The following is a 25,209-nucleotide window of genomic DNA, read 5'->3' on the forward strand; positions in this document are numbered from 1 at the left end:
TGAAAATAACTCAGACAGAACAATCGGAGAGAAAGAGTCTAACCAAATACCGGCATCACTGAAAGCAGCCAAAGATAACGATACGTCTTTGGGATGGTTATGAGTAATTTTTTCTCTAATAGTTAAAATTTTGTTAGCAAAGAAAGTCATGAACTCATTACTAGTTAAAGATAATGGAATACTCAGCTCAATAGAGCTCTGACTCTTTGTCAGCCTGGCTACAGTGCTGAAAAGAAACCTGGGGTTGTTCTTATTTTCTTCAATTAGTGATGAGTAGAAAGATGTCCTAGCTTTACGGAGGGCTTTTTTATAGAGCAACAGACTCTTTTTCCAGGCTAAGTGAAGATCTTCTAAATTAGTGAGACGCCATTTCCTCTCCAACTTACGGGTTATCTGCTTTAAGCTACGAGTTTGAGAGTTATACCATGGAGTCAGACACTTCTGATTTAAAGCTCTCTTTTTCAGAGGAGCTACAGCATCCAAAGTTGTCTTCAATGAGGATGTAAAACTATTGATGAGATACTCTATCTCCCTTACAGAGCTTAGGTAGCTACTCTGCACTGTGTTGTTATATGGCATTAGAGAACATAAAGAAGGAATCATATCCTTAAACCTAGTTACAGCGTTTTCTGAAAGACTTCTAGTGTAATGAAACTTATTCCCTACTGCTGGGTAGTCCATCAGAGTAAATGTAAATGTTATTAAAAAATGATCAGACAGAAGGGAGTTTTCAGGGAATACTGTTAAGTCTTCTATTTCCATACCATAAGTCAGAACAAGATCTAAGATATGATTAAAGTGGTGGGTGGACTCATTTACTTTTTGAGCAAAGCCAATAGAGTCTAATAATAGATTAAATGCAGTGTTGAGGCTGTCATTCTCAGCATCTGTGTGGATGTTAAAATCGCCCACTATAATTATCTTATCTGAGCTAAGCACTAAGTCAGACAAAAGGTCTGAAAAAAATTGTTTCCATTCATGGAAACAATTTTCTTGCTCACTCGTGAGACGTTGGAAGAAAGAGAGATAAAGCTTAAAACTTTAAGTAAATAAATCTGATTGGAATTTAGTGATGAATTTTGAAGCCAAATATGAAGAAAAATATTAAACAAGCATGAATATGTTAAAAAGGAGCCTGTTGTGTGGGCCGCTGAAGAGGAGGTACTGCTGGCCCACCACCACCAGATGGCGCCCTGCTTGGAGTGCGGGCTCCAAGCACGAGAGGGCGTCGGAGCCGCTGGAGGTGACAGCTGTCATCAATCAACACCAGCTGTCACCCATCACCACCACTATAAAGACCGGACTGCAACTCCACCTCCTCGCCGAGAAATCGTCTACCATACAGGTAATATTCTCTGCTGTATCTAAAACTGTCTTAGTCTGAACTGTTTTTGCAGCCGCTTTCCTGTGGTGAGTCTCTCGTCCGGGTATCACCCCCAGACGAACGGACAGGCAGAGCGGGCCAACCAGGAGTTGGAGCAGGCCCTCCGTTGCGTTACCTCCGCGCACCCGACGGCCTGGAGTACCCATCTGGCCTGGATCGAGTACGCCCACAACAGCCAAGTGTCATCCGCCACCGGCCTCTCCCCGTTCGAGGTGTGTTTGGGGTACCAGCCCCCATTGTTCCCGCTTGTGGAGGGTGAGGTCGGTGTGCCCTCGGTCCAGGCCCACCTCAGGAGGTGCCGCCAGGTGTGGCGGACCGCCCGTTCTGCCCTGTTGAAGGCCCGGACGAGGGCCAAGGCCCATGCAGACCGCCGGCGTTCCCCGGCCCCTGCATACCAGCCTGGGCAGGAGGTATGGTTATCAACAAAGGACATCCCCCTTCAAGTGGAATCACACAAACTGAAGGACAGATATATCGGACCCTTTCCCATCACCAAGGTCCTCAGCCCGGCCGCAGTGAAGCTACGGCTGCCAGCTTCACTGCGGATCTATCCTGTTTTCCACGTGTCCCGGATCAAACCATACCACACCTCACCGCTCTGCACCCCTGGACCTGCACCACCTCCTGCCCGGATCATCGACGGGGAGCCGGCGTGGACCGTGCGTCGGCTTCAGGACGGTGGACTGGGAGGGGTATGGTCCCGAGGAACGCTCCTGGGTGAAAAGGAGCTTCATCCTGGACCCGGCCCTCCTGGCCGACTTCTACGCCCGGCACCCGGATAAACCTGGTCGGGCCAGGAGGCGCCCGTTGAGGGGGGGGGGGTCCTGTTGTGTGGGCCGCTGAAGAGGAGGTACTGCTGGCCCACCACCACCAGATGGCGACCTGCTTGGAGTGCGGGCTCCAAGCACGAGAGGGCGTCGGAGCCGCTGGAGGTGACAGCTGTCATCAATCAACACCAGCTGTCACCCATCACCACCACTATAAAGACCGGACTGCAACTCCACCTCCTCGCCGAGAAATCGTCTACCATACAGGTAATTTTCTCTGCTAACTAAAATTCAAGTATTAGTCTAATCTCTTTTTGCAGCCGTTTTCCTGGGACGGATACCCTGTCTGCGGAGTTGGCGTTTGGTGTGGACTGCGACGGCTTCGCCTCACACCCCACTCAGGAGCTGCACGAGTGTGTGATTGGAGGTGGAGGTTCTCCCTCCTTAACTGAACACAGACTGTGGGATTACTGAGTGTGCGGACTCACACTCATCCAGAACTGTTTCTGTTTTCTGCCAGCAGTACCGGGTCTGACTGCTGAAGAAAGTGGCCACCTGGGGCGCAGGGCTTGGCGGCTCCGGTGTTCTTCAGGTCTGTTGGTGGTGAGGCTTGTGTGGGTTCCGGCTTCTCTCTCACCGGACGTCTCCTATCTTCGAGCCTGCCACACGTCACCTTTTGTTGGATTGATATAACACATATTTGTATCTGTCTGTATCACGTTGTGCATCTTCACAACATTAAATTGTTACTTTTTGGCTATTCCATTGTCCCTTCATTAACGCCCCCTGTTGTGGGTCCGTGTCACGACACTTCCCCAACAGAGCCACCTGTATCCAATGACAACAAACCTCTTTCGTGGAGTCTGGAACTGGGTTACTTAGCTGCTATTGAAGATATGGTTCAGATGATCGATACGTCATGGATGTTCCTGCTCTGGGCAGCGTGAGCTCACTTGGGTCGGAGAGGTTAACTCAGAGGTGTCCCCAAGTGATCCCAGGGCTGGTGTCGGCTGGCTTTACGACAGGTTAGCTGCTGGTTTGAAATCAACTCCATTGTCAGCTTGCAGGAACCCAGAGGTAGAAGGTGTTTGTTGAAAATGGTGTCTGGTAGCTTTAAAAAAGTTGTTGGAGCCAAATGAAAAGTCTTTGTGAATTTAGAAAAAAAGTAAAACTTTATGAGCGTTGAAAAATTATAATGAAAAGGAAAAGTCTCTTTTCTGTGAATTCGCTCTTAATTTGAAAAGCTCAGCTTGGAAGTTCTCTTAAAAATCCAAAAGACTTGACGCACCTTAAAGCGTCAGGTTAAAACTTTATGTTTGTCAAAAGTAAAGAATGAATGAATGCCACGTGATAGCTTAGCTTAGCTTAGCAATGGGGCCTTGGGCCAAAAATAAAAATGAAGCATTTACAAAGAAGAAAAAGAGAAGAGTGGCAGAGACAGCGTGGAGAAGAGAGAAGGGAGAAGGCATGGAGAAGTCCTCACTTCTTAAAGGGGGACTGACGTCACCAAACTCCGCCCATTTAGGGTGTGTAACTTTACAGAAAGCTTCATGTCTTCAAAAGACGGCAGACAGAAATGATTCAACTATTTAAACACATTAATTGATTTGAAATAGTATTTGTTCTCAGACACTCAAATGGATACACCTTATTACTAGTCAGACACATCCTTTGGATAAACAGAGTACGTCAACATCAGCATTTTAGATAATGCAGAAAGGTCACACTTACACACATATCAGTGGCAAGAACACATATCAATAAATGGAATGACTACATGCAAAGCATTTTGATTGAATAATCAATGCAAACAAACATTATAAGTCTTTAGATATAAGTGAAATAAATACTGATCTAATTTTTTTATTTCAAACCAAAGGTCTTTTCCTTTGCTTTAAACAAAGAAAGTAGCTGGTTGTGGAGACTCAAAGATTTATGGCCACATCTTGTCGTGGGGGAAATTTTGCAGTATTGAGAGGTTCCTGCCTTAGTGTGGGACATAAAATTTGGGTTCTCCTGGCCTGGAGAAGCTCAGATTCTGACGTGAAGCAATTATAATGTCATGTAATTCATAATGACCGGAGTTTAACCGATAAAAGGCGAGGGCTTCCCTTTGAAGAACTTTGAATTACAGCTTTGTTTTTCCTCTGCGAAGCAGTGGTGGACCATCGGGGGACGTCTCCAAACTTATCTGAAGATCTCCAGATGATTTAGGAATTTCTCAACTGAGAGTGGAAAACACAGTCTGTCTCCAGTTGAAAACTCAGGTTGTTGAGACAGCATTAATATATTTTATTTAACTGGGGCTAATTGTGGCCATGGCGCTACGTAATGTATACTAACGGATAACAATACCATAAAAACTCACATCACACAATGTATACTAACAGATAACATTACCATAAAAACTCACATCACACATTGTATACTAACAGATAACATTACCATAAAAACTCACATCACACAATGTATACTAACGGATAACATTACCATAAAAACTCACATCACATAATGTATACTAACGGATAACATTACCATAAAAACTCACATTACATAATGTATACTAACAGATAACATTACCATAAAAACTCACATCACATAATGTATACTATTACTGTATAGTATTACTGTATACATACTGTATACTATACTAATTGTTTCTTTCTCTTTTTGCTCTGTATGCACCACTCTGCATTTAATCATTAGTGATCGATCTCTGCTCCCCTCCACAGCATGTCTTTTTCCTGGTTCTCTCCCTCAGCCCCAACCAGTCCCAGCAGAAGACTGCTCCTCCCTGAGCCTGGTTCTGCTGGAGGTTTCTTCCTGTTAAAAGGGAGTTTTTCCTTCCCACTGTAGCCAAGTGCTTGCTCACAGGGGGTCGTTTTGACCGTTGGGGTTTTACATAATTATTGTATGGCCTTGCCTTACAATATAAAGTGCCTTGGGGCAACTGTTTGTTGTGATTTGGCGCTATATAAAAAATTGATTGATTGATTGATTGATAATGTATACTAACGGATAACATTACCATAAAAACTCACATTACATAATGTATACTAACGGATAACATTACCATAAAAACTCACATCACACAATGTATACTAACAAATAACATTACCATAAAAACTCACATCACACAATGTATACTAACGGATAACATTACCATAAAAACTCACATCACATAATGTATACTAACGGATAACATTACCATAAAAACTCACATCACATAATGTATACTAACAGATAACATTACCATAAAAACTCACATCACATAATGTATACTAACAGATAACATTACCATAAAAACTCACATCACACAATGTATACTAACGGATAACATTACCATAAAAACTCACATCACACAATGTATACTAACGGATAACATTACCATAAAAACTCACATCACACAATGTATACTAACAGATAACATTACCATAAAAGCTCACATCACATAATGTATACTATCAAATCAAATCAATTTTATTTATATAGCGCCAAATCACAACGAACAGTTGCCCCAAGGAGCTTTATATTGTAAGGCAAAAGCCATATAATAATTACAGAAAAACCCCAACGGTCAAAACGACCCCCTATGAGCAAGCACTTGGCGACAGTGGGAAGGAAAAACTCCCTTTTAACAGGAAGAAACGTCCAGCAGAACCAGGCTCAGGGAGGGGCAGTCTTCTGCTGGGACTGGTTGGGGCTGAGGGGAGAGAATCAGGAAAAAGACATGCTGTGGAGGGGAGCAGAGATCAATCACTAATGATTAAATGCAGAGTGGTGCATACAGAGCAAAAAGAGAAAGAAACACTCAGTGCATCATGGGAACCCCCCAGCAGTCTAAGTCTATAGCAGCATAACTAAGGGATGGTTCAGGGTCACCTGATCCAGCCCTAACTATAAGCTTTAGCAAAAAGGAAAGTTTTAAGCCTAATCTTAAAAGTATAGAGGGTGTCTGTCTCCCTGATCCGAATTGGGAGCTGGTTCCACAGGAGAGGAGCCAGAAAGCTGAAGGCTCTGCCTCCCATTCTACTCTTACAAACCCTAGGAACTACAAGTAAGCCTGCAGTCTGAGAGCGAAGCACTCTATTGGGGTGATATGGTACTATGAGGTCCCTAAGATAAGATGGGACCTGATTATTCAAAACTTTATAAGTAAGAAGAAGAATTTTAAATTCTATTCTGGAATTAACAGGGAGCCAATGAAGATAGGCCAATATGGGTGAGATATGCTCTCTCCTTCTAGTCCCCGTCAGTACTCTAGCTGCAGCATTTTGAATTAACTGAAGGCTTTTCATGGAACTTTTAGGACAACCTGATAATAATGAATTACAATAGTCCACCCTAGAAGAAATAAATGCATGAATTAGCTTTTCAGCATCACTCTGAGACAAGACCTTTCTAATTTTAGAGATATTGCGCAAATGCAAAAAAGCAGTTCTACATATTTGCTTAATATGCGCACTGAAGGACATATCCTGATCAAAAATGACTCCAAGATTTCTCACAGTATTACTAGAGGTCAGGGTAATGCCATCCAGAGTAAGGATCTGGCTAGACACCATGTTTCTAAGATTTGTGGGGCCAAGTACAATAACTTCAGTTTTATCTGAATTTAAAAGCAGGAAATTAGAGGTCATCCATGTCTTTAAGTCTGAAAGACATTCCTGCAGTTTAACTAATTGGTGTGTGTCCTCTGGCTTCATGGATAGATAAAGCTGGGTATCATCTGCGTAACAATGAAAATTTAAGCAATGCTTTCTAATAACACTGCCTAAGGGAAGCATGTATAAAGTGAATAAAATTGGTCCTAGCACAGAACCTTGTGGAACTCCATAATTAACCTTAGTCCGTGAAGAAGACTCCCCATTTACATGAACAAATTGTAATCTATTAGATAAATATGATTCAAACCACTGCTGCGCAGTGCCTTTAATGGCATGCTCTAATCTCTGTAATAAAATTTTATGGTCACTGAGGTCTAACAGGACGAGCACAGAGATGAGTCCACTGTCTGAGGCCATAGTGCTGTTTCTGTACTATGATGAATTCTGAAACCTGACTGAAACTTTTCAAATAGACCATTCCTCTGCAGATGATCAGTTAGCTGTTTTACAACTACCCTTTCAAGAATTTTTGAGAGAAAAGGAAGGTTGGAGATTGGCCTATAATTATACTCAACAAAAATATAAACGCAACACTTTTGGTTTTGCTCCCATTTTGTATGAGATGAACTCAAAGATCTAAAACTTTTTCCACATACACAATATCACCATTTCCCTCAAATATTGTTCATAAACCAGTCTAAATCTGTGATAGTGAGCACATCTCCTTTGCTGAGATAATCCATCCCACCTCACAGGTGTGCCATATCAAGATGCTGATTAGACACCATGATTAGTGCACAGGTGTGCCTTAGACTGCCCACAATAAAAGGCCACTCTGAAAGGTGCAGTTTTATCACACAGCACAATGCCACAGATGTCGCAAGATTTGAGGGAGCGTGCAATTGGCATGCTGACTGCAGGAATGTCAACCAGAGCTGTTGCTCGTGTATTGAATGTTCATTTCTCTACCATAAGCCGTCTCCAAAGGCGTTTCAGAGAATTTGGCAGTATATCCAACCAGCCTCACAACCGCAGACCACGTGTAACCACACCAGCCCAGGACCTCCATATCCAGCATGTTCACCTCCAAGATCGTCTGAGACCAGCCACTCGGACAGCTGCTGAAAATCGGTTTGCATAACCAAAGAATTTCTGCACAAACTGTCAGAAACCGTCTCAGGGAAGCTCATCTGCATGCTCGTCGTCCTCATCGGGGTCTCGACCTGACTCCAGTTCGTCGTCGTAACCGAATTGAGTGGGCAAATGCTCACATTCGCTGGCGTTTGGCACGTTGGTGTTCTCTTCACGGATGAATCCCAGTTCACACTGTCCAGGGCAGATGGCAGACAGCGTGTGTGGCGTCGTGTGGGTGAGCGGTTTTCTGATGTCAATGTTGTGGATCGAGTGGCCCATGGTGGCGGTGGGGTTATGGTATGGGCAGGCGTCTGTTATGGGTGAAGAACACAGGTGCATTTTATTGATGGCATTTTGAATACACAGAGATACCGTGATGAGATCCTGAGGCCCATTGTTGTGCCACATCCAAGAACATCACCTCATGTTGCAGCAGGATAATGCACGGCCCCATGTTGCAAGGATCTGTACACAGTTCTTGGAAGCTGAAAATGTCCCAGTTCTTGCATGCCCGGCATACTCACCGGACATGTCACCCATTGAGCATGTTTGGGATGCTCTGGACCGGCGTATATGACAGCGTGTACCAGTTCCTGCCAATATCCAGCAACTTCGCACAGCCATTGAAGAGGAGTGGACCAACATTCCACAGGCCACAATTGACCTGATAAACTCTATGCGAAGGAGATGTGTTGCACTGCATGAGGCAAATGGTGGTCACACCAGATACTGACTGGTATCCCCCCCCAATAAAACAAAACTGCACCTTTCAGAGTGGCCTTTTATTGTGGACAGTCTAAGTCACACCTGTGCACTAATCATGGTGTCTAATCAGCATCTTGATATGGCACACCTGTGAGGTGGGATGGATTATCTCAGCAAAGGAGAAGTGCTCACTATCACAGATTTAGACTGGTTTGTGAACAATATTTGAGGGAAATGGTGATATTGTGTATGTGGAAAAGTTTTAGATCTTTGAGTTCATTTCATACAAAATGGGAGCAAAACCAAAAGTGTTGCGTTTATATTTTTGTTGAGTGTAGTTAAAATAGCTGGGTCAAGTGATGGCTTTTTAAGTAATGGTTTAATTACTACCACCTTAAAAGCTTGTGGTACATAGCCAACTAATAAAGATAGATTGATCATATTTAAGATCGAAGCATTAATTAATGGTAGGGCTTCCTTGAACAGCCTGGTAGGAATGGGGTCTAATAAACATGTTGATGGTTTGGAGGAAGTGACTAATGAAAGTAACTCGGACAGAACAATTGGAGAGAAAGAGTCTAACCAAATACCAGCATTACTGAAAGCAGCCGAACATAAAGATATGTCTTTGGGATGGTTATGAATAATTTTTTCTCTAATAATTAAAATTTTATTTGCAAACAAAGTCATGAAGTCATTACTAGTTAAAGTTAAAGGAATACTTGGCTCAATAGAGCTCTGACTCTTTGTCAGCCTGGCTACAGTGCTGAAAAGAAACCTGGGGTTGTTCTTATTTTCTTCAATTAGTGATGAAAAGTAAGATGTCCTAGCTTTACGGAGGGCTTTTTTATAGAGCAACAGACTCTTTTTCCAGGCTAAATGAAGATCTTCTAAATTAGTGAGACGCCATTTCCTCTCCAACTTACGGGTTATCTGCTTTAAGCTGCTAGTTTGTGGGTTATACCACGGAGTCAGGCACTTCTGATTTAAGGCTCTCTTTTTCAGAGGAGCAACAGCATCCAAAGTTGTGCTCAATGAGGATGTAAAGCTATTGACGAGATAATCTATCTCACTCACAGAGTTTAGGTAGCTACTCTGCACTGTGTTGGTATATGGCATTAGAGAACATAAAGAAGGAATCATATCCTTAAACCTTGTTACAGCGCTTTCAGAAAGACTTCTACTGTAATGAAACTTATTCCCCACTGCTGGGTAGTCCATTAAAGTAAATGTAAATGTTATTAAGAAATGATCAGACAAAAAGGGATTTTCAGGGAATACTGTTAACCCCTTAACGCCCATCGTCGCATATATGCTACAATCTCTGACTCAAATATGCAACTTACCAAATTGACCTGTATGCCCGTTGTCGCAAATTTGCAACATACCATCATTATTATTATAACATTATAACATAAAGTCATTACCAGAATACCCAATATTACTATCTAGTTTTTGTGCAAAAGTGAAATTAATAATCTCAACATTATTTACCATCTACTTAAAGGCAAAAACACACACAAAACATTTTTTTATATACAGCTATATAAATTCGGGCATTAAGTGCTTAAGTCTTCAATTTCTATGCCATATGTCAGAACAAGATCTAAAGTGTGGCTAAGGTGGTGGGTGGGCTCATTTACATTTTGAGCAAAGCCATATGAGTCTAATAATAGATTAAATGCAGTGTTGAGGCTGTCATTCTCAGCATCTATGTAGATGTTAAAATCACCCACTATAATTATCTTATCTGAGCTAAGCACTAAGTCAGACAAAAGGTCTGAAAATTCACAGAGAAACTCACAGTAACGATCAGGTGGACGATAGATAACAACAAATAAAATGGTTTTTTGAGACTTCCAATTTGGATGGACAAGACTAAGAGTCAAGCTTTCAAATGAATTAAAGCTCTGTCTGGGTCTTTGATTAATTAATAAGCTGGAGTGGAAGATTGCTGCTAATCCTCCGCCTCGGCCCGTGCTACGAGCATTCTGACACCACTCAGACAGCCAGCAATTCAAGGAGAACATGCGGCTAAACATGCCACTCCCGGTCTGATTGGGGAGTGACATGGGGAGTGATAGTATAATGTATACTAAAAGATAACATTACCATAAAAACTCACATCGCATAATGAGCACAATGGACATCAAGTAGGAAATGAGCGTGACAGCGGTTTGTTTTGCGTGTTGCTATGTGCGTGCGCATCTGAGACCCGGATGTCCAACCGTACCTACGCCATTTGGCATGACCAAATTGGCAGGCCTTTGCAAATAAACAGCAGTAAAGACGACTATATCAACAATGGTTGTGAGTGCGTGTACAGTTTGTTTTCAGCGGCGAACCAAAATGGCAGCCGTAACTACTAGGAAGTGACGTAGGCCCGACCGTACCTATACTAACAGATAACATTACAGTGGTCCCTCGCTATAATGCGGTTCACCTTTCGCGGCCTCGCAGTTTTGCAGATTCTTTTTTTTGTGCAATTTTGCGTACTTCTTTTTTTTTAACAGCGCATTGTGTTCTGTGTCTTTATCAGGCGGGACGGTCGCGGCACCGGTCGCATCACCGTGATTACTGTCACTGCGATGTGCTTACCGAGTCTGCGGGCTCGGTAAATGCCACAGCGGGCCACTCACGCCGCCGCCCTGTCTGCTGTGCGGAGCTGCGCCAACTCCGGCAACAAGTCCAGAGACTACGCTCGCTGTTTTGATGCGGAGCGCTCCGGCAGCCCGCAAGGATAGACTTCTTGCGGAAAAATCCACAGCACCGCAGGGTCTCGGTAACCACAGCCACAGAGCTCCGTGGCCATGACTTGGGTTCTTTGCGGGTCCTGCATCCGTACCCCCGGAGGCAGTGAGCGGCGGGAGAGCACGCGCATTGTGTTCTGCGTGTGTCTGTTTATAATCTTCTTGCCCAGAAGAAAAAAGAGAGTGTTTACACAGGAGAGAAAAGTGAGAAAATGTTAATGCCTGTTTGAGAAAAGTGTATAAAGTGTGTCGTGAGGGATTTTATAGCCTTAAAACATCTATAATAATTGTAAAAACTAACGATGACTACTTCGCGGATTTCGCCTATTGCGGGTTATTTTTAGAACGTAACTCGCGAGATAAACGAGGGACCACTGTACTATAAAAGGGCTAACATTTGCATGAAAACATGCTAGCATCACAATCAAGTGGTTAGTGCACTTGGTTTCAGTGTGTGAGGTTCCTGGTTCAAACCCCACCCTTGCCACATTTCTCCATGTAATGTGGAGTTGTGTCAGAAAAGCCATCCACCTTGGATTTGTTGTGGCGACTCTGAGTGAAAACAAGGCAGCTGCTCCTTTGTTTGCAGTCCGGAGTCGTCACAACAAATCCAAGATGGATCTGCATGTAGAATTGGCACAAGTTTTACACTGGATGCCCTTCCTGACGCAACTCCGCACGAAATGGAGAAATGTGGCAGTTGTGGGGTTTGAACCGGGAAACCAAGTGCACGAACCATTTGGCCACCACCCCTGCATAACTGGCAGTGTTAATTTAACACTGTCAGTGTTAATTTTACACAGGTGATTTTACTGGGCAATAAAACGATTTACTGTATGTCAAACCAGTTTCAAATATTTAAGCTCAAATAAATTAATTTTGATTGCATGAGTTTAATAAAATTACAGTAATCCTTTTTTTATTTGCCAACTTTTTTGGATTTCATACATTCATTCATTCATCTTCTACCGCTTAGTCCATTTAAGGGTCACGGGGGGCTGGAGCCTATCCCAGCAGCCATAGAGCACGAGGCGGGGTACACCCAGGACAGGACGCCAGCTGTCGCAGGGCCACAAACAGACAAACAAACACAGACACACCCACACCTACGGACAATTTAAAGATTCCAGTCTACCTAACCCGCATGTCTTTGGATGTGGGAGGAAACCGGAGCACCAGGAGGACACCCACGCAAACACGGGGAGAACATGCAAACTCCACACAGAAATGCCACGGGAATTGAACCCATGACCTTCTTGCTAACCACTAATCCACCGTGCTGCCCCCTTTTTTGGATTTGCAGTGCAGATTTCAAGGCCATATTTATCTTATTTCAATAAGTAATTGGTTTTGGGCTTTTTTTTGGGATCCTGGTCAGTTAATACTTCTGTTTTGTTTTTTTTTTATGTTTTGATCTTGTGAAGATCAAAGCAAGTCAAGCAGCAATGATTGGCACCTGATGTATGGCAGGCAGCAGGTTTTCTGTTTGTGGAAGGTCACGGAGAGAAGACGTTTCGGTTAAACGATGACGTGCTGACAGCTCAGAAGAATTCTTCAGACCTGCATCATTATTTTCCCACCAAATCTATTTACTTTCAAATAAATTCAAGCTTATCTTTGATATAGAAGTTTCTGGATCAGATTTTGCTGTGAAGTTACCCCCCCCCCCCCACAGTTGGATACACAAAACCCCTGCAGAACCGTGCAGTACTTATTAGAAATTCATCTCTCTTTTTTTTACAAGCTGCAAAGATGGCCCTGCAGGACAGAACTCTTCTTCTTTCTGCCTCTCTAACTCCACTTCATGCCCCTCTTTCTCTCCTTCCCTCCTTCTAGGTGTGCCAGATAAACCTAAGATCTCAGGCTTTGAGAATCCAGTGGCTGAGGGGAACCAAGTCACCCTGACCTGCACCACCACTGGCAGTAAACCCCCCGCCAGTCTGCACTGGTACCGAGGAGACCAGGAGCTCCAAGGTGAGATTATACAGCAAGTGAACTTCATTAAGGAAGGCTTATGAGCACTGATGTGACCTTAAAGCCATCAGAATAAAAACTTTTGTGGGATTCGGCAAAATGATCTGACTTAGAATGTTCATTGATGAGAGGATCTGGTGATGGTGGGATTCTGGCATTCGTCACGATGAGTTCTGGCTGGTACTTGGTTCAGTGCCTGGATGGACTAGCTGTTGAGCAAGGTGCTGAAGTTCAGCAAGTTGGGTGCCTTTTTTCTCACTTACAAAGGGGACCGACAAATCAGGGCATCCATGGATTCCATTACTTAAGAAGCTGAGTGAGGAGTCTGGGTTTGGATCAAGATTAGCTCCAGGCTCTCAAAGACTTCCCTAGACTTAGTTATCAGAAGTGTATTTGTATGTAGTGTCAAACTTATACAGAGATTCACTTATTTCTGCCGTGATGTTCATGTCTCCTAACCCCAATGACATCAAGACACATCTTGGAAGAGGTTTTTGGAGATGCCAATATCTTTGCAGGAGAATGAAGGTCAAAGTCTTTAGTGTCCTGGTGAGACCTGGACATGAGCCAGTGGCCTATGGCAAAGACTGGATGCCATTGGTCTCCTTGGAGGATCCTTGGGTACTGTTGGAATGACTTTGTGTCATTGTGATGGTTACTTTCTGAGACTCCGATTGGCCCTTGGGCCCATTTCTCTGGGTATAACCCAACAGATGGGTTCCTCAGTATTGAGAATGCCAGCAACTGGAAAAGGCCGAAGGGATGCCCGTGTATCCCGGCTCCTGCACATAGACAGATGAGTGGGTGTGTCCTTGTTGTTATCCAGTCGCTGGAGTCCTCAGCACTGAGGTCTCTGTGTGCTGGGTCACAACTGCAGAAACGATCTAAATAGCCAAAATATCGTAGCTGACGTTCTCTTGCAATGCAAGTGATACTCCTCATTTTAGTATTCTAGCATATTGGACCGTTTTGACAGCAAGTATTAACTGGTCAATAATTTATTTATTTATTTTTTATTGAAAGCTTGACTTAATTTGACACTAATCATACATGTGTTGAAGTAAGGACTTCATTTATCGTATTTATGACAGGCAGGAACATTTGAAGGGAATATTGACAAAGCAACGTCAACACTGGGACATGTTCCACTTATGCACCAATGTCAAAGTCTTCAGCTGAAGGAGGGCGACGGTCCTGAATCCTAACGAGTGAATAACGTGCTTTCCAGCACAGATATGATGTGATATTAGTTTTAAACCCCTGACCTTGATGTCTGATATCGACAGTTGGATGTTCTTAGTGCTGCGGCTGTCACACTTCACAGCGTAAATGTCTATCATTGATATCCACTGCACAGATCCGTCTCACTTATTTTTAAGTGGGATGGGGAGGGGGGTTGCTGTGTCGTGGTGTCCTGCACTCGTGACCATAATACACGCTCTCACAACTGTTGCTGCAGGTTACTTTTATTTTTTTGGTCTAGTCTTAAGTCATTGCTGCAGTTTCGGCTTCCACAAATGTGCAACATTGTTTATTCGTTTCTCTGAACTTGTCACGCCGCGTGAACACTCCCATCCAGACCAGACACGGATCCACTCCAGGGTTGTGGTGATGATAGTAGTAATCTTTTCTCTTGATGAGCATTAGACTCACTTAGCCACATATCCAGTGGTGGGCACAGATAACCAAACAATTAACTTCGATAACAGATAATCAGATAACTGAAAAGTTATCTTTGATAAAGATAAACCACACAAAAATGTATCGGAAGTTACAGATAGCCGATAACTTCCAGTGTTGTCTCTGGTACATTTGCAACTACTGACAAGCTGAATTTAAGTTTTAACACCAGGATCGCTTTTGGAAGCGATGTAAGACTCAAACAATGAGTCAGCATTTCTATGTTCAAACATGCTGCCCCCTGCTGGAAGCTACACAGCTACAGCACTGAAGCACCCTGAGAGTAGTCACAAAGCCAGCTCTCTACCAATCACAATGCTCTGGTCAGGCGGAGGTCTTGAAAAATAAAGGCCTCCTGACTTATGGTTTTGTGTGAATACTGATAGAATAACTCCATTAATGTCAATTCTGTCATTTCTACAAAGTTAAAATATAACATATATCTTTTAATGTTGAATAATGCACTAATTCTGAGGTTTTGTAACACACACAGACAGATTGCAAAGGATTCTGGTTAAAATGTGCCTCTGCTAAACACTGATTGGTTCAATCATTCATTATGTAAACCAACACGTTAATGTGACGTGTGTCGTGTGTTGGTGTTTACAGATAATTGAGATAAATGTGCTTTTGTAAAATATTCCATTTTTTATTTGTAAAAACAGGCATTTTTATGGAGCCCTGGAAGTGTCATCGCAAAATGTTTTACATGTGGAGAGAATGTGCGCACGTATGATGTTGTAAAACGTGCACTCAATATTGACACATAAATGTTGGCTTTACACTGTGTGAGAGAATTTTTTGGACCGAGTTTCAGGTTAATCGCGCGTCCTGCATCGTGTAGTGTACATGGAGTAACAAGATGCGTTTAATATCTGACGACCACCTCCTGAACGTCGATCGTATGGTCGAATGAAAATCAAACCTGTTTGATATTATTCTGGTCGGCCGTCGTGAGGGTATCCTGCTGCTGCAGAGCTACAAGTGTCCCACCACTTGCACTGTGCCTGTGCAAACACCGCAGAGCTGTCTTGTAATGTTTTTTTGTTGTTGTTTTGTTTTTAAACTTAATTTGTAAAAAAAAAAAAAAAATACTGCCATGAACACCACTGGCCAGTAGATGGCAGTAGAGGCCTTGAAATCTTTCCAAAACAAAATCCCAGATAATCCGTCTGCTACATTTAAGATGCGTGGAATTTAACAAATGCAAATACAATAATGTCTATAAACCCAGAGAATATATTCACGAGAGTTTTAGGCACTAGAGTTTAATGCTGCTGTCCGTGGAGCCTGAACAGAGTGTCTGAAATGCATTTGTCCTGTCGTGAACACCCTATCCTACCTATCCAAACCAGTCCCAGCAGAAGACTGCCCCTCCCTGAGCCTGGTTCTGCTGGAGGTTTCTTCCTGTTAAAAGGGAGTTTTTCCTTCCCACTGTAGCCAAGTGCTTGCTCACAGGGGGTCGTTTTGACCGTTGGGGTTTTACATAATTATTGTATGGCCTTGCCTTACAATATAAAGCGCCTTGGGGCAACTGTTTGTTGTGATTTGGCGCTATATAAAAAAATTGATTGATTGATAATGCACTGCTGGGCTCAGCATGTGCTCACAAAACCTTAAAAATTAGCACATTATTTTAAAACTAAAACATATATCTGATATTTTCACTTTATAAAACTTCAGACATGACAGTAATTTTAAATAACTTGTCCAAAATTAGTTTTGTTAAAATTTGAACCATAAGTTAAAAATGTATGCCTCTGGATGACTTGGGTGATATTGCCAGTGTATCAGTAGGGTGTTAAAGGAAATGTTTTTTGTGGGTAGTTCTCCTTTGCCTGCAGAGGTAGAGTGGTTTTTCCTGGAAGTAGCTGTCTACTGTTTGCAGAGGGTAGAACTATACATCTGTTAGGAAACTTTTAATAGGTAGGTCTCAACTGATTTTAAATTTTAAAAATGTTTGCTGTTGTTCAGCTGGGTTTACTGCATTATCGGTCTAAAAGTTATCGGAGGACAATTCATCGGAAGATAATTAGTCTGATAATGGTTTTTAAAGTTATCTAAAAAGATAATATGATAACGAAAACATTATCTTCAATAATTATCTGTTATCGGATTATCGGAAGTGTGCCCACCACTGCACATATCCATGTTCATAATGCAGCCATTCTATCTTCTTTGTCTCATGTTTGCTAAATTACTACACCGTAAATTAGGCAGAGTTAAATAGACTCTGCAGCAGGTATATTTGGTCACACTGAGCTCTGCCATAGTGTTCAGTCAACTCTATCATAGTGTGAAGTTAGCTCTGTCACAGTGTTAAGTCCAGGGCTTTGAACCTGAATTCTTTCCCAGCTGGTTCATTCCAAAGAGAAAGGATTTTAACATTTCTGCTTTTAAGTTCAATTTCAATTTCAATTTATTTTCATTTATATAGCACCAAATCACACCAGAGTTGCCTCAAAGCGCTTCACACAGGTAAGGTCTAACCTTACCAACCCCCAGAGCAACAGTGGTAAGAAAAACTCCCTCTGAGGAAGAAACCTCAAGCAGACCAGACTCAAAGGGGTGACCCTCTGCTTCCACCACAAAAATGACGTTCCCGACCCAGTTACAACAAAAAAATATTGTTCCTGAACCAGTTAACAATGTTTCGTGTCAGCTGTGGGACACTGAAAACTCTGTATATGCCAGACCTGTATGTGGCGCTGTCACACTCACACAAAAACAAAGACGAGGACAACAGAACGTATTGTAGCAGACAGCAAACACTAGAACATTTCAAAATGGGACACTGAGTAAAATGCAATCGATTATTGAATGAAATCATCTCAACGTCAAATCACATTTTCAACTTCAATAAGAGTCGTTCACAGCATGATAGAGTTGATTTTACCCTGTGATAGAACTAATTTCGCACTGTGAGAGAGTATATTTAACTCTATTTGGACTGGGACCAAATGTTATCCTGGCAGAGTATATTTTACTCTGCAAAATTTACTGTGTACTTTGGAAAATTACTTTATTGGTTACTTTATACAGTTAAATTTTACACTTACTTTATACAGTTACGTCATTCGTAGCTGTGGACAAGTGCTGCTGAATGTAACTAATAAAGTAAGTAGGAATCTGACTTGGTTATTTTTAAGATTGATTACTCAGAAAAGTGTTACGACAGCTTTGTTAGAGTGTTAATACAGCTTTGTTACAGTGTTAAGATGGCTTTGTTACAGTGTTAAGATAGCTTTGTTACAGTGTTAATACAGCTTTGTTACAGTGTTAAGATAGCTTTGTTACAGTGTTAATACAGCTTTGTTACAGTGTTATGACAGCTTTGTTAGAGTGTTAAGACAGCTTTGTTACAGTGTTAAGACAGCTTTGTTACAGTGTTAACACAGCTCTGCCACAGTGTTACGACAGCTTTGTTAGGGTGTTAAAACAGCTATGTCACAATGTTAAGAGCTTTGTTACAGTGTTAAGACAGCTCTGTCAAAGTGTTAAGACAGCTCTGTCACAGTGTTAATACAGCTTTGTTACAGTGTTAAGACAGCTTTGTTACAGTGTTAAGATAGCTTTGTTACAGTGTTAATACAGCTTTGTTACAGTGTTAAGATAGCTTTGTTACAGTGTTAAGACAGCTTTGTTACAGTGTTAAGACAACTTTGTTACAGTGTTATGACAGCTTTGTTAGAGTGTTAAGACAGCTTTGTTACAGTGTTAAGACAGCTTTGTTACAGTGTTAACACAGCTCTGCCACAGTGTTACGACAGCTTTGTTAGGGTGTTAAAACAGCTATGTCACAATGTTAAGAGCTTTGTTACAGTGTTAAGACAGCTCTGTCAAAGTGTTAAGACAGCTCTGTCACAGTGTTAAGACAGCTCTGTCACAGTGTTACGGCAGCTCTGTTACAGTGTTAAGACAGCTCTGTCAAAGTGTTAAGACAGCTCTGTCACAGTGTTTGACAGCTCTGTTACAGTGTTAAGACAGCTCTGTTACAGTGTTTGACAGCTCTGTCACAGTGTTAAGACAGCTCTGTCACAGTGTTACGACAGCTCTGTTACAGTGTTAACACAGCTCTGTCAAAGTGTTAAGACAGCTCTGTCACAGTGTTATGACAGCTCTGTTACAGTGTTAAGACAGCTCTGTCAAAGTGTTAAGACAGCTGTCACAGTGTTATGACAGCTCTGTTACAGTGTTAAGACAGCTCTGTCAAAGTGTTAATCAATCAATCAATCAATCAATTTTTTTATATAGCGCCACATCACAACAAACAGTTGCCCCAAGGCGCTTTATATTGTAAGGCAAGGCCATACAATAATTATGTAAAACCCCAACGGTCAAAACGACCCCCTGTGAGCAAGCACTTGGCTACAGTGGGAAGGAAAAACTCCCTTTTAACAGGAAGAAACCTCCAGCAGAACCAGGCTCAGGGAGGGGCAGTCTTCTGCTGGGACTGGTTGGGGCTGAGGGAGAGAACCAGGAAAAAGACATGCTGTGGAGGGGAGCAGAGATCAATCACTAATGATTAAATGCAGAGTGGTGCATACAGAGCAAAAAGAGAAAGAAACAGTGCATCATGGGAACCCCCCAGCAGTCTATAGCAGCATAACTAAGGGATGGTTCAGGGTCACCTGATCCAGCCCTAACTATAAGCTTTAGCAAAAAGGAAAGTTTTAAGCCTAATCTTAAAAGTAGAGAGGGTGTCTGTCTCCCTGATCTGAATTGGGAGCTGGTTCCACAGGAGAGGAGCCTGAAAGCTGAAGGCTCTGCCTCCCATTCTACTCTTACAAACCCTAGGAACTACAAGTAAGCCTGCAGTCTGAGAGCGAAGCGCTCTATTGGGGTGATATGGTACTACGAGGTCCCTAAGATAAGATGGGACCTGATTATTCAAAACCTTATAAGTAAGACGAAGAATTTTAAATTCTATTCTAGAATTAACAGGAAGCCAATGAAGAGAGGCCAATATGGGTGAGATATGCTCTCTCCTTCTAGTCCCCGTCAGTACTCTAGCTGCAGCATTTTGAATTAACTGAAGGCTTTTTAAGGAACTTTTAGGACAACCTGATAATAATGAATTACAATAGTCCAGCCTAGAGGAAATAAATGCATGAATTAGTTTTTCAGCATTACTCTGAGACAAGACCTTTCTGATTTTAGAGATATTGCGTAAATGCAAAAAAGCAGTCCTACATATTTGTTTAATATGCGCTTTGAATGACATATCCTGATCAAAAATGACTCCAAGATTTCTCACAGTATTACTAGAGGTCAGGGTAATGCCATCCAGAGTAAGGATCTGGTTAGACACCATGTTTCTAAGATTTGTGGGGCCAAGTACAATAACTTCAGTTTTATCTGAGTTTAAAAGCAGGAAATTAGAGGTCATCCATGTCTTTATGTCTGTAAGACAATCCTGCAGTTTAGCTAATTGGTGTGTGTCCTCTGGCTTCATGGATAGATAAAGCTGGGTATCATCTGCGTAACAATGAAAATTTAAACAATACCGTCTAATAATACTGCCTAAGGGAAGCATGTATAAAGTGAATAAAATTGGTCCTAGCACAGAACCTTGTGGAACTCCATAATTAACTTTAGTCTGTGAAGAAGATTCCCCATTTACATGAACAAATTGTAATCTATTAGACAAATATGATTCAAACCACCGCAGCGCAGTGCCTTTAATACCTATGGCATGCTCTAATCTCTGTAATAAAATTTTATGGTCAACAGTATCAAAAGCAGCACTGAGGTCTAACAGAACAAGCACAGAGATGAGTCCACTGTCCGAGGCCATAAGAAGATCATTTGTAACCTTCACTAATGCTGTTTCTGTACTATGATGAATTCTAAAACCTGACTGAAACTCTTCAAATAGACCATTCCTCTGCAGATGATCAGTTAGCTGTTTTACAACTACCCTTTCAAGAATTTTTGAGAGAAAAGGAAGGTTGGAGATTGGCCTATAATTAGCTAAGATAGCTGGGTCAAGTGATGGCTTTTTAAGTAATGGTTTAATTACTGCCACCTTAAAAGCCTGTGGTACATAGCCAACTAACAAAGATAGATTGATCATATTTAAGATCGAAGCATTAAATAATGGTAGGGCTTCCTTGAGCAGCCTGGTAGGAATGGGGTCTAATAAACATGTTGATGGTTTGGATGAAGTAACTAATGAAAATAACTCAGACAGAACAATCGGAGAGAAAGAGTCTAACCAAATACCGGCATCACTGAAAGCAGCCAAAGATAACGATACGTCTTTGGGATGGTTATGAGTAATTTTTTCTCTAATAGTTAAAATTTTGTTAGCAAAGAAAGTCATGAAGTCATTACTAGTTAAAGTTAATGGAATACTCAGCTCAATAGAGCTCTGACTCTTTGTCAGCCTGGCTACAGTGCTGAAAAGAAACCTGGGGTTGTTCTTATTTTCTTCAATTAGTGATGAGTAGAAAGATGTCCTAGCTTTACGGAGGGCTTTTTTATAGAGCAACAGACTCTTTTTCCAGGCTAAGTGAAGATCTTCTAAATTAGTGAGACGCCATTTCCTCTCCAACTTACGGGTTATCTGCTTTAAGCTACGAGTTTGTGAGTTATACCACGGAGTCAGACACTTCTGATTTAAAGCTCTCTTTTTCAGAGGAGCTACAGCATCCAAAGTTGTCTTCAATGAGGATGTAAAACTATTGACGAGATACTCTATCTCACTTACAGAGTTTAGGTAGCTACTCTGCACTGTGTTGGTATATGACATTAGAGAACATAAAGAAGGAATCATATCCTTAAACCTAGTTACAGCGCTTTCTGAAAGACTTCTAGTGTAATGAAACTTATTCCCCACTGCTGGGTAGTCCATCAGAGTAAATGTAAATGTTATTAAGAAATGATCAGACAGAAGGGAGTTTTCAGGGAATACTGTTAAGTCTTCTATTTCCATACCATAAGTCAGAACAAGATCTAAGATATGATTAAAGTGGTGGGTGGACTCATTTACTTTTTGAGCAAAGCCAATAGAGTCTAATAATAGATTAAATGCAGTGTTGAGGCTGTCATTTTCAGCATCTGTGTGGATGTTAAAATCGCCCACTATAATTATCTTATCTGAGCTAAGCACTAAGTCAGACAAAAGGTCTGAAAATTCACAGAGAAACTCACAGTAACGACCAGGTGGACGATAGATAATAACAAATAAAACTGGTTTTTGGGACTTCCAATTTGGATGGACAAGACTAAGAGACAAGCTTTCAAATGAATTAAAGCTCTGTCTGGGTTTTTGATTAATTAATAAGCTGGAATGGAAGATTGCTGCTAATCCTCCGCCTCGGCCCGTGCTACGAGCATTCTGACAGTTAGTGTGACTCGGGGGTGTTGACTCATTTAAACTAACATATTCATCCTGCTGTAACCAGGTTTCTGTTAGGCAGAATAAATCAATATGTTGATCAATTATTATATCATTTACCAACAGGGACTTAGAAGAGAGAGACCTAATGTTTAATAGACCACATTTAACTGTTTTAGTCTGTGGTGCAGTTGAAGGTGCTATATTATTTTTTTCTTTTTCTGTCACAGTGTTACGACAGCTTTGTTACAGTGTTAAGACAGCTCTGTCACAGTGTTACGACAGCTCTGTCATAGTGCTAAGACAGCTCTGTCACAGTGTTGTGACAGCTCTCTCACAGTGTTACGACAGCTCTGTCATAGTGCTAAGACAGCTCTGTCACAGTGTTGTGACAGCTCTCTCACAGTGCTAAGACAGCTCTGTCACAGTGTTGCGACAGCTTTGTTACAGTGTTAAGACAGCTCTGTCACAGTGTTGTGACAGCTCTCTCACAGTGCTAAGACAGCTCTGTCACAGTGTTACGACAGCTCTGTCATAGTGCTAAGACAGCTCTGTCACAGTGTTGTGACAGCTCTCTCACAGTGCTAAGACAGCTCTGTCACAGTGTTGCGACAGCTTTGTTACAGTATTAAGACAGCTCTGTCAAAGTGTTAAGACAGCTCTGTCAAAGTGTTAAGACAGCTCTCTCACAGTGTTGTGACAGCTTTGTTACAGTGTTAAGACAGCTTTGTCACAGTGTTAAGATAGCGCTGTCATAGTGTTAAGACAGCTTTGTCACAGTGTTAAGACAGCTCTGTCATAGTGCTAAGACAGCTCTGTTACAGTGTTAAGACAGCTCTGACACAGTGTTAAGTCAGCTCTGTCATAGTGCTAAGACAGCTCTGTTACAGTGTTAAGACAGCTTTGTCATAGTGTTAAGACAGCTCTGTCATAGTGCTAAGACAGTTCTGTCACAGTGCTAAGACAGCTCTCTCACAGTGTTGTGACAGCTTTGTTACAGTGTTAAGACAGCTCTGTCACATTGTTATGACAGCATTGTTACAGTGTTATGACAGCATTGTTACAGTGTTAAGACAGCTTTGTTACAGTGTTATGACAGCTTTGTTACAGTAGCTCTGTCACAGTGTTAAGACAGCTCTGCCACAGTGTTACGACAGCTTTGTTACAGTGTTAAGACAGCTCTGCCACAGTGTTAAGACAGCTCTGCCACAGTGTTACGACAGCTTTGTTACAGTGTTAAGACAACTTTGTCACAGTGTTAAGACAGCTCTGTCATAGTGCTAAGACAGTTCTGTCACAGTGCTAAGACAGCTCTCTCACAGTGTTGTGACAGCTTTGTTACAGTGTTAAGACAGCTCTGTCACAGTGTTAAGACAGCTCTGTCACAGTGTTACAACAGCTCTGTCACAGTGTTAATACAGCTCTGTCACAGTGTTACAACAGCTCTGTCACAGTGTTAAGACAGCTCTGTTATGGTGTTGAGTCAGCTCTGTTGTAATGCTAAATCTGCTCTATCATAGTGTTATGACAGCTTTGTTACAGTGTTAAGACAGCTCTGTTCTAATAAATCGGCTCTGTCATAGTGTGAAGACAGCTCAGTCACAGTGTTAAGACAGCTCTCTCATAGTGTTAAGACAGCTCAGTCACAGTGTTAAGACAGCTCTCTCATAGTGTTAAGACAGCTCAGTCACAGTGTTAAGACAGCTCAGTCATAGTGTTAAAACAGCTCAGTCGCAGTGTTAAGACAGCTCTCTCATAGTGTTAAGACAGCTCAGTCACAGTGTTAAGACAGCTCTGTCATAGTGTTAAGACAGCTCAGTCACAGTGTTAAGACAGCTCTGTCATAGTGCTAAGACAGCTCTGTTACAGTGTTAAGACAGCTTTGTCATAGTGTTAAGACAGCTCTGTCATAGTGCTAAGACAGTTCTGTCACAGTGTTAAGACAGCTCTCTCACAGTGTTGTGACAGCTTTGTTACAGTGTTAAGACAGCTCTGTCACATTGTTATGACAGCATTGTTACAGTGTTAAGACAGCTTTGTTACAGTGTTAAGACAGCTTTGTTACAGTGTTATGACAGCTTTGTTACAGTAGCTCTGTCACAGTGTTAAGACAGCTCTGCCACAGTGTTACGACAGCTTTGTTACAGTGTTAAGACAGCTCTGCCACAGTGTTAAGACAGCTCTGCCACAGTGTTACGACAGCTTTGTTACAGTGTTAAGACAACTTTGTCACAGTGTTAAGACAGCTCTGCCACAGTGTTACGACAGCTTTGTTACAGTGTTAAGACAACTTTGTCATAGTGCTAAGACAGTTCTGTCACAGTGCTAAGACAGCTCTCTCACAGTGTTGTGACAGCTTTGTTACAGTGTTAAGACAGCTCTGTCACAGTGTTACGACAGCTCTGTCACAGTGTTAATACAGCTCTGTCACAGTGTTACAACAGCTCTGTCACAGTGTTAAGACAGCTCTGTTATGGTGTTGAGTCAGCTCTGTTGTAATGCTAAATCTGCTCTATCATAGTGTTATGACAGCTTTGTTACAGTGTTAAGACAGCTCTGTTCTAATAAATCGGCTCTGTCATAGTGTGAAGACAGCTCAGTCACAGTGTTAAGACAGCTCTCTCATAGTGTTAAGACAGCTCAGTCACAGTGTTAAGACAGCTCAGTCATAGTGTTAAGACAGCTCAGTCGCAGTGTTAAGACAGCTCAGTCATAGTGTTAAGACAGCTCAGTCACAGTGTTAAGACAGCTCAGTCACAGTGTTAAGACAGCTCTCTCATAGTGTTAAGACAGCTCAGTCACAGTGTTAAGACAGCTGTCTCATAGTGTTAAGACAGCTCTGTTACAGTGTTAAGACAGCTGTCTC

General features: G+C 42.0%; 1 protein-coding gene across 1 annotated transcript in view; it reads left to right on the forward strand.

Annotated features, from left to right (window-relative positions):
• The window catches only part of LOC117522342 (cell adhesion molecule 3-like), a 302,078-nt gene extending 288,713 nt beyond the window's left edge, over window positions 1-13,365 (forward strand). The window contains exon 5 of the mRNA XM_034183737.1: window positions 13,184-13,365. Within this exon, the coding sequence (XP_034039628.1) occupies window positions 13,184-13,365 (182 nt within the window). The remainder of the gene's footprint in view (window positions 1-13,183) is intronic.
• The last annotated feature ends 11,844 nt before the right edge of the window (window positions 13,366-25,209 follow it).

The sequence above is a fragment of the Thalassophryne amazonica genome, chromosome 12 (genome assembly GCF_902500255.1).
Source record: "Thalassophryne amazonica chromosome 12, fThaAma1.1, whole genome shotgun sequence".
Classification (NCBI taxonomy): Eukaryota; Metazoa; Chordata; class Actinopteri; order Batrachoidiformes; family Batrachoididae; genus Thalassophryne; species Thalassophryne amazonica.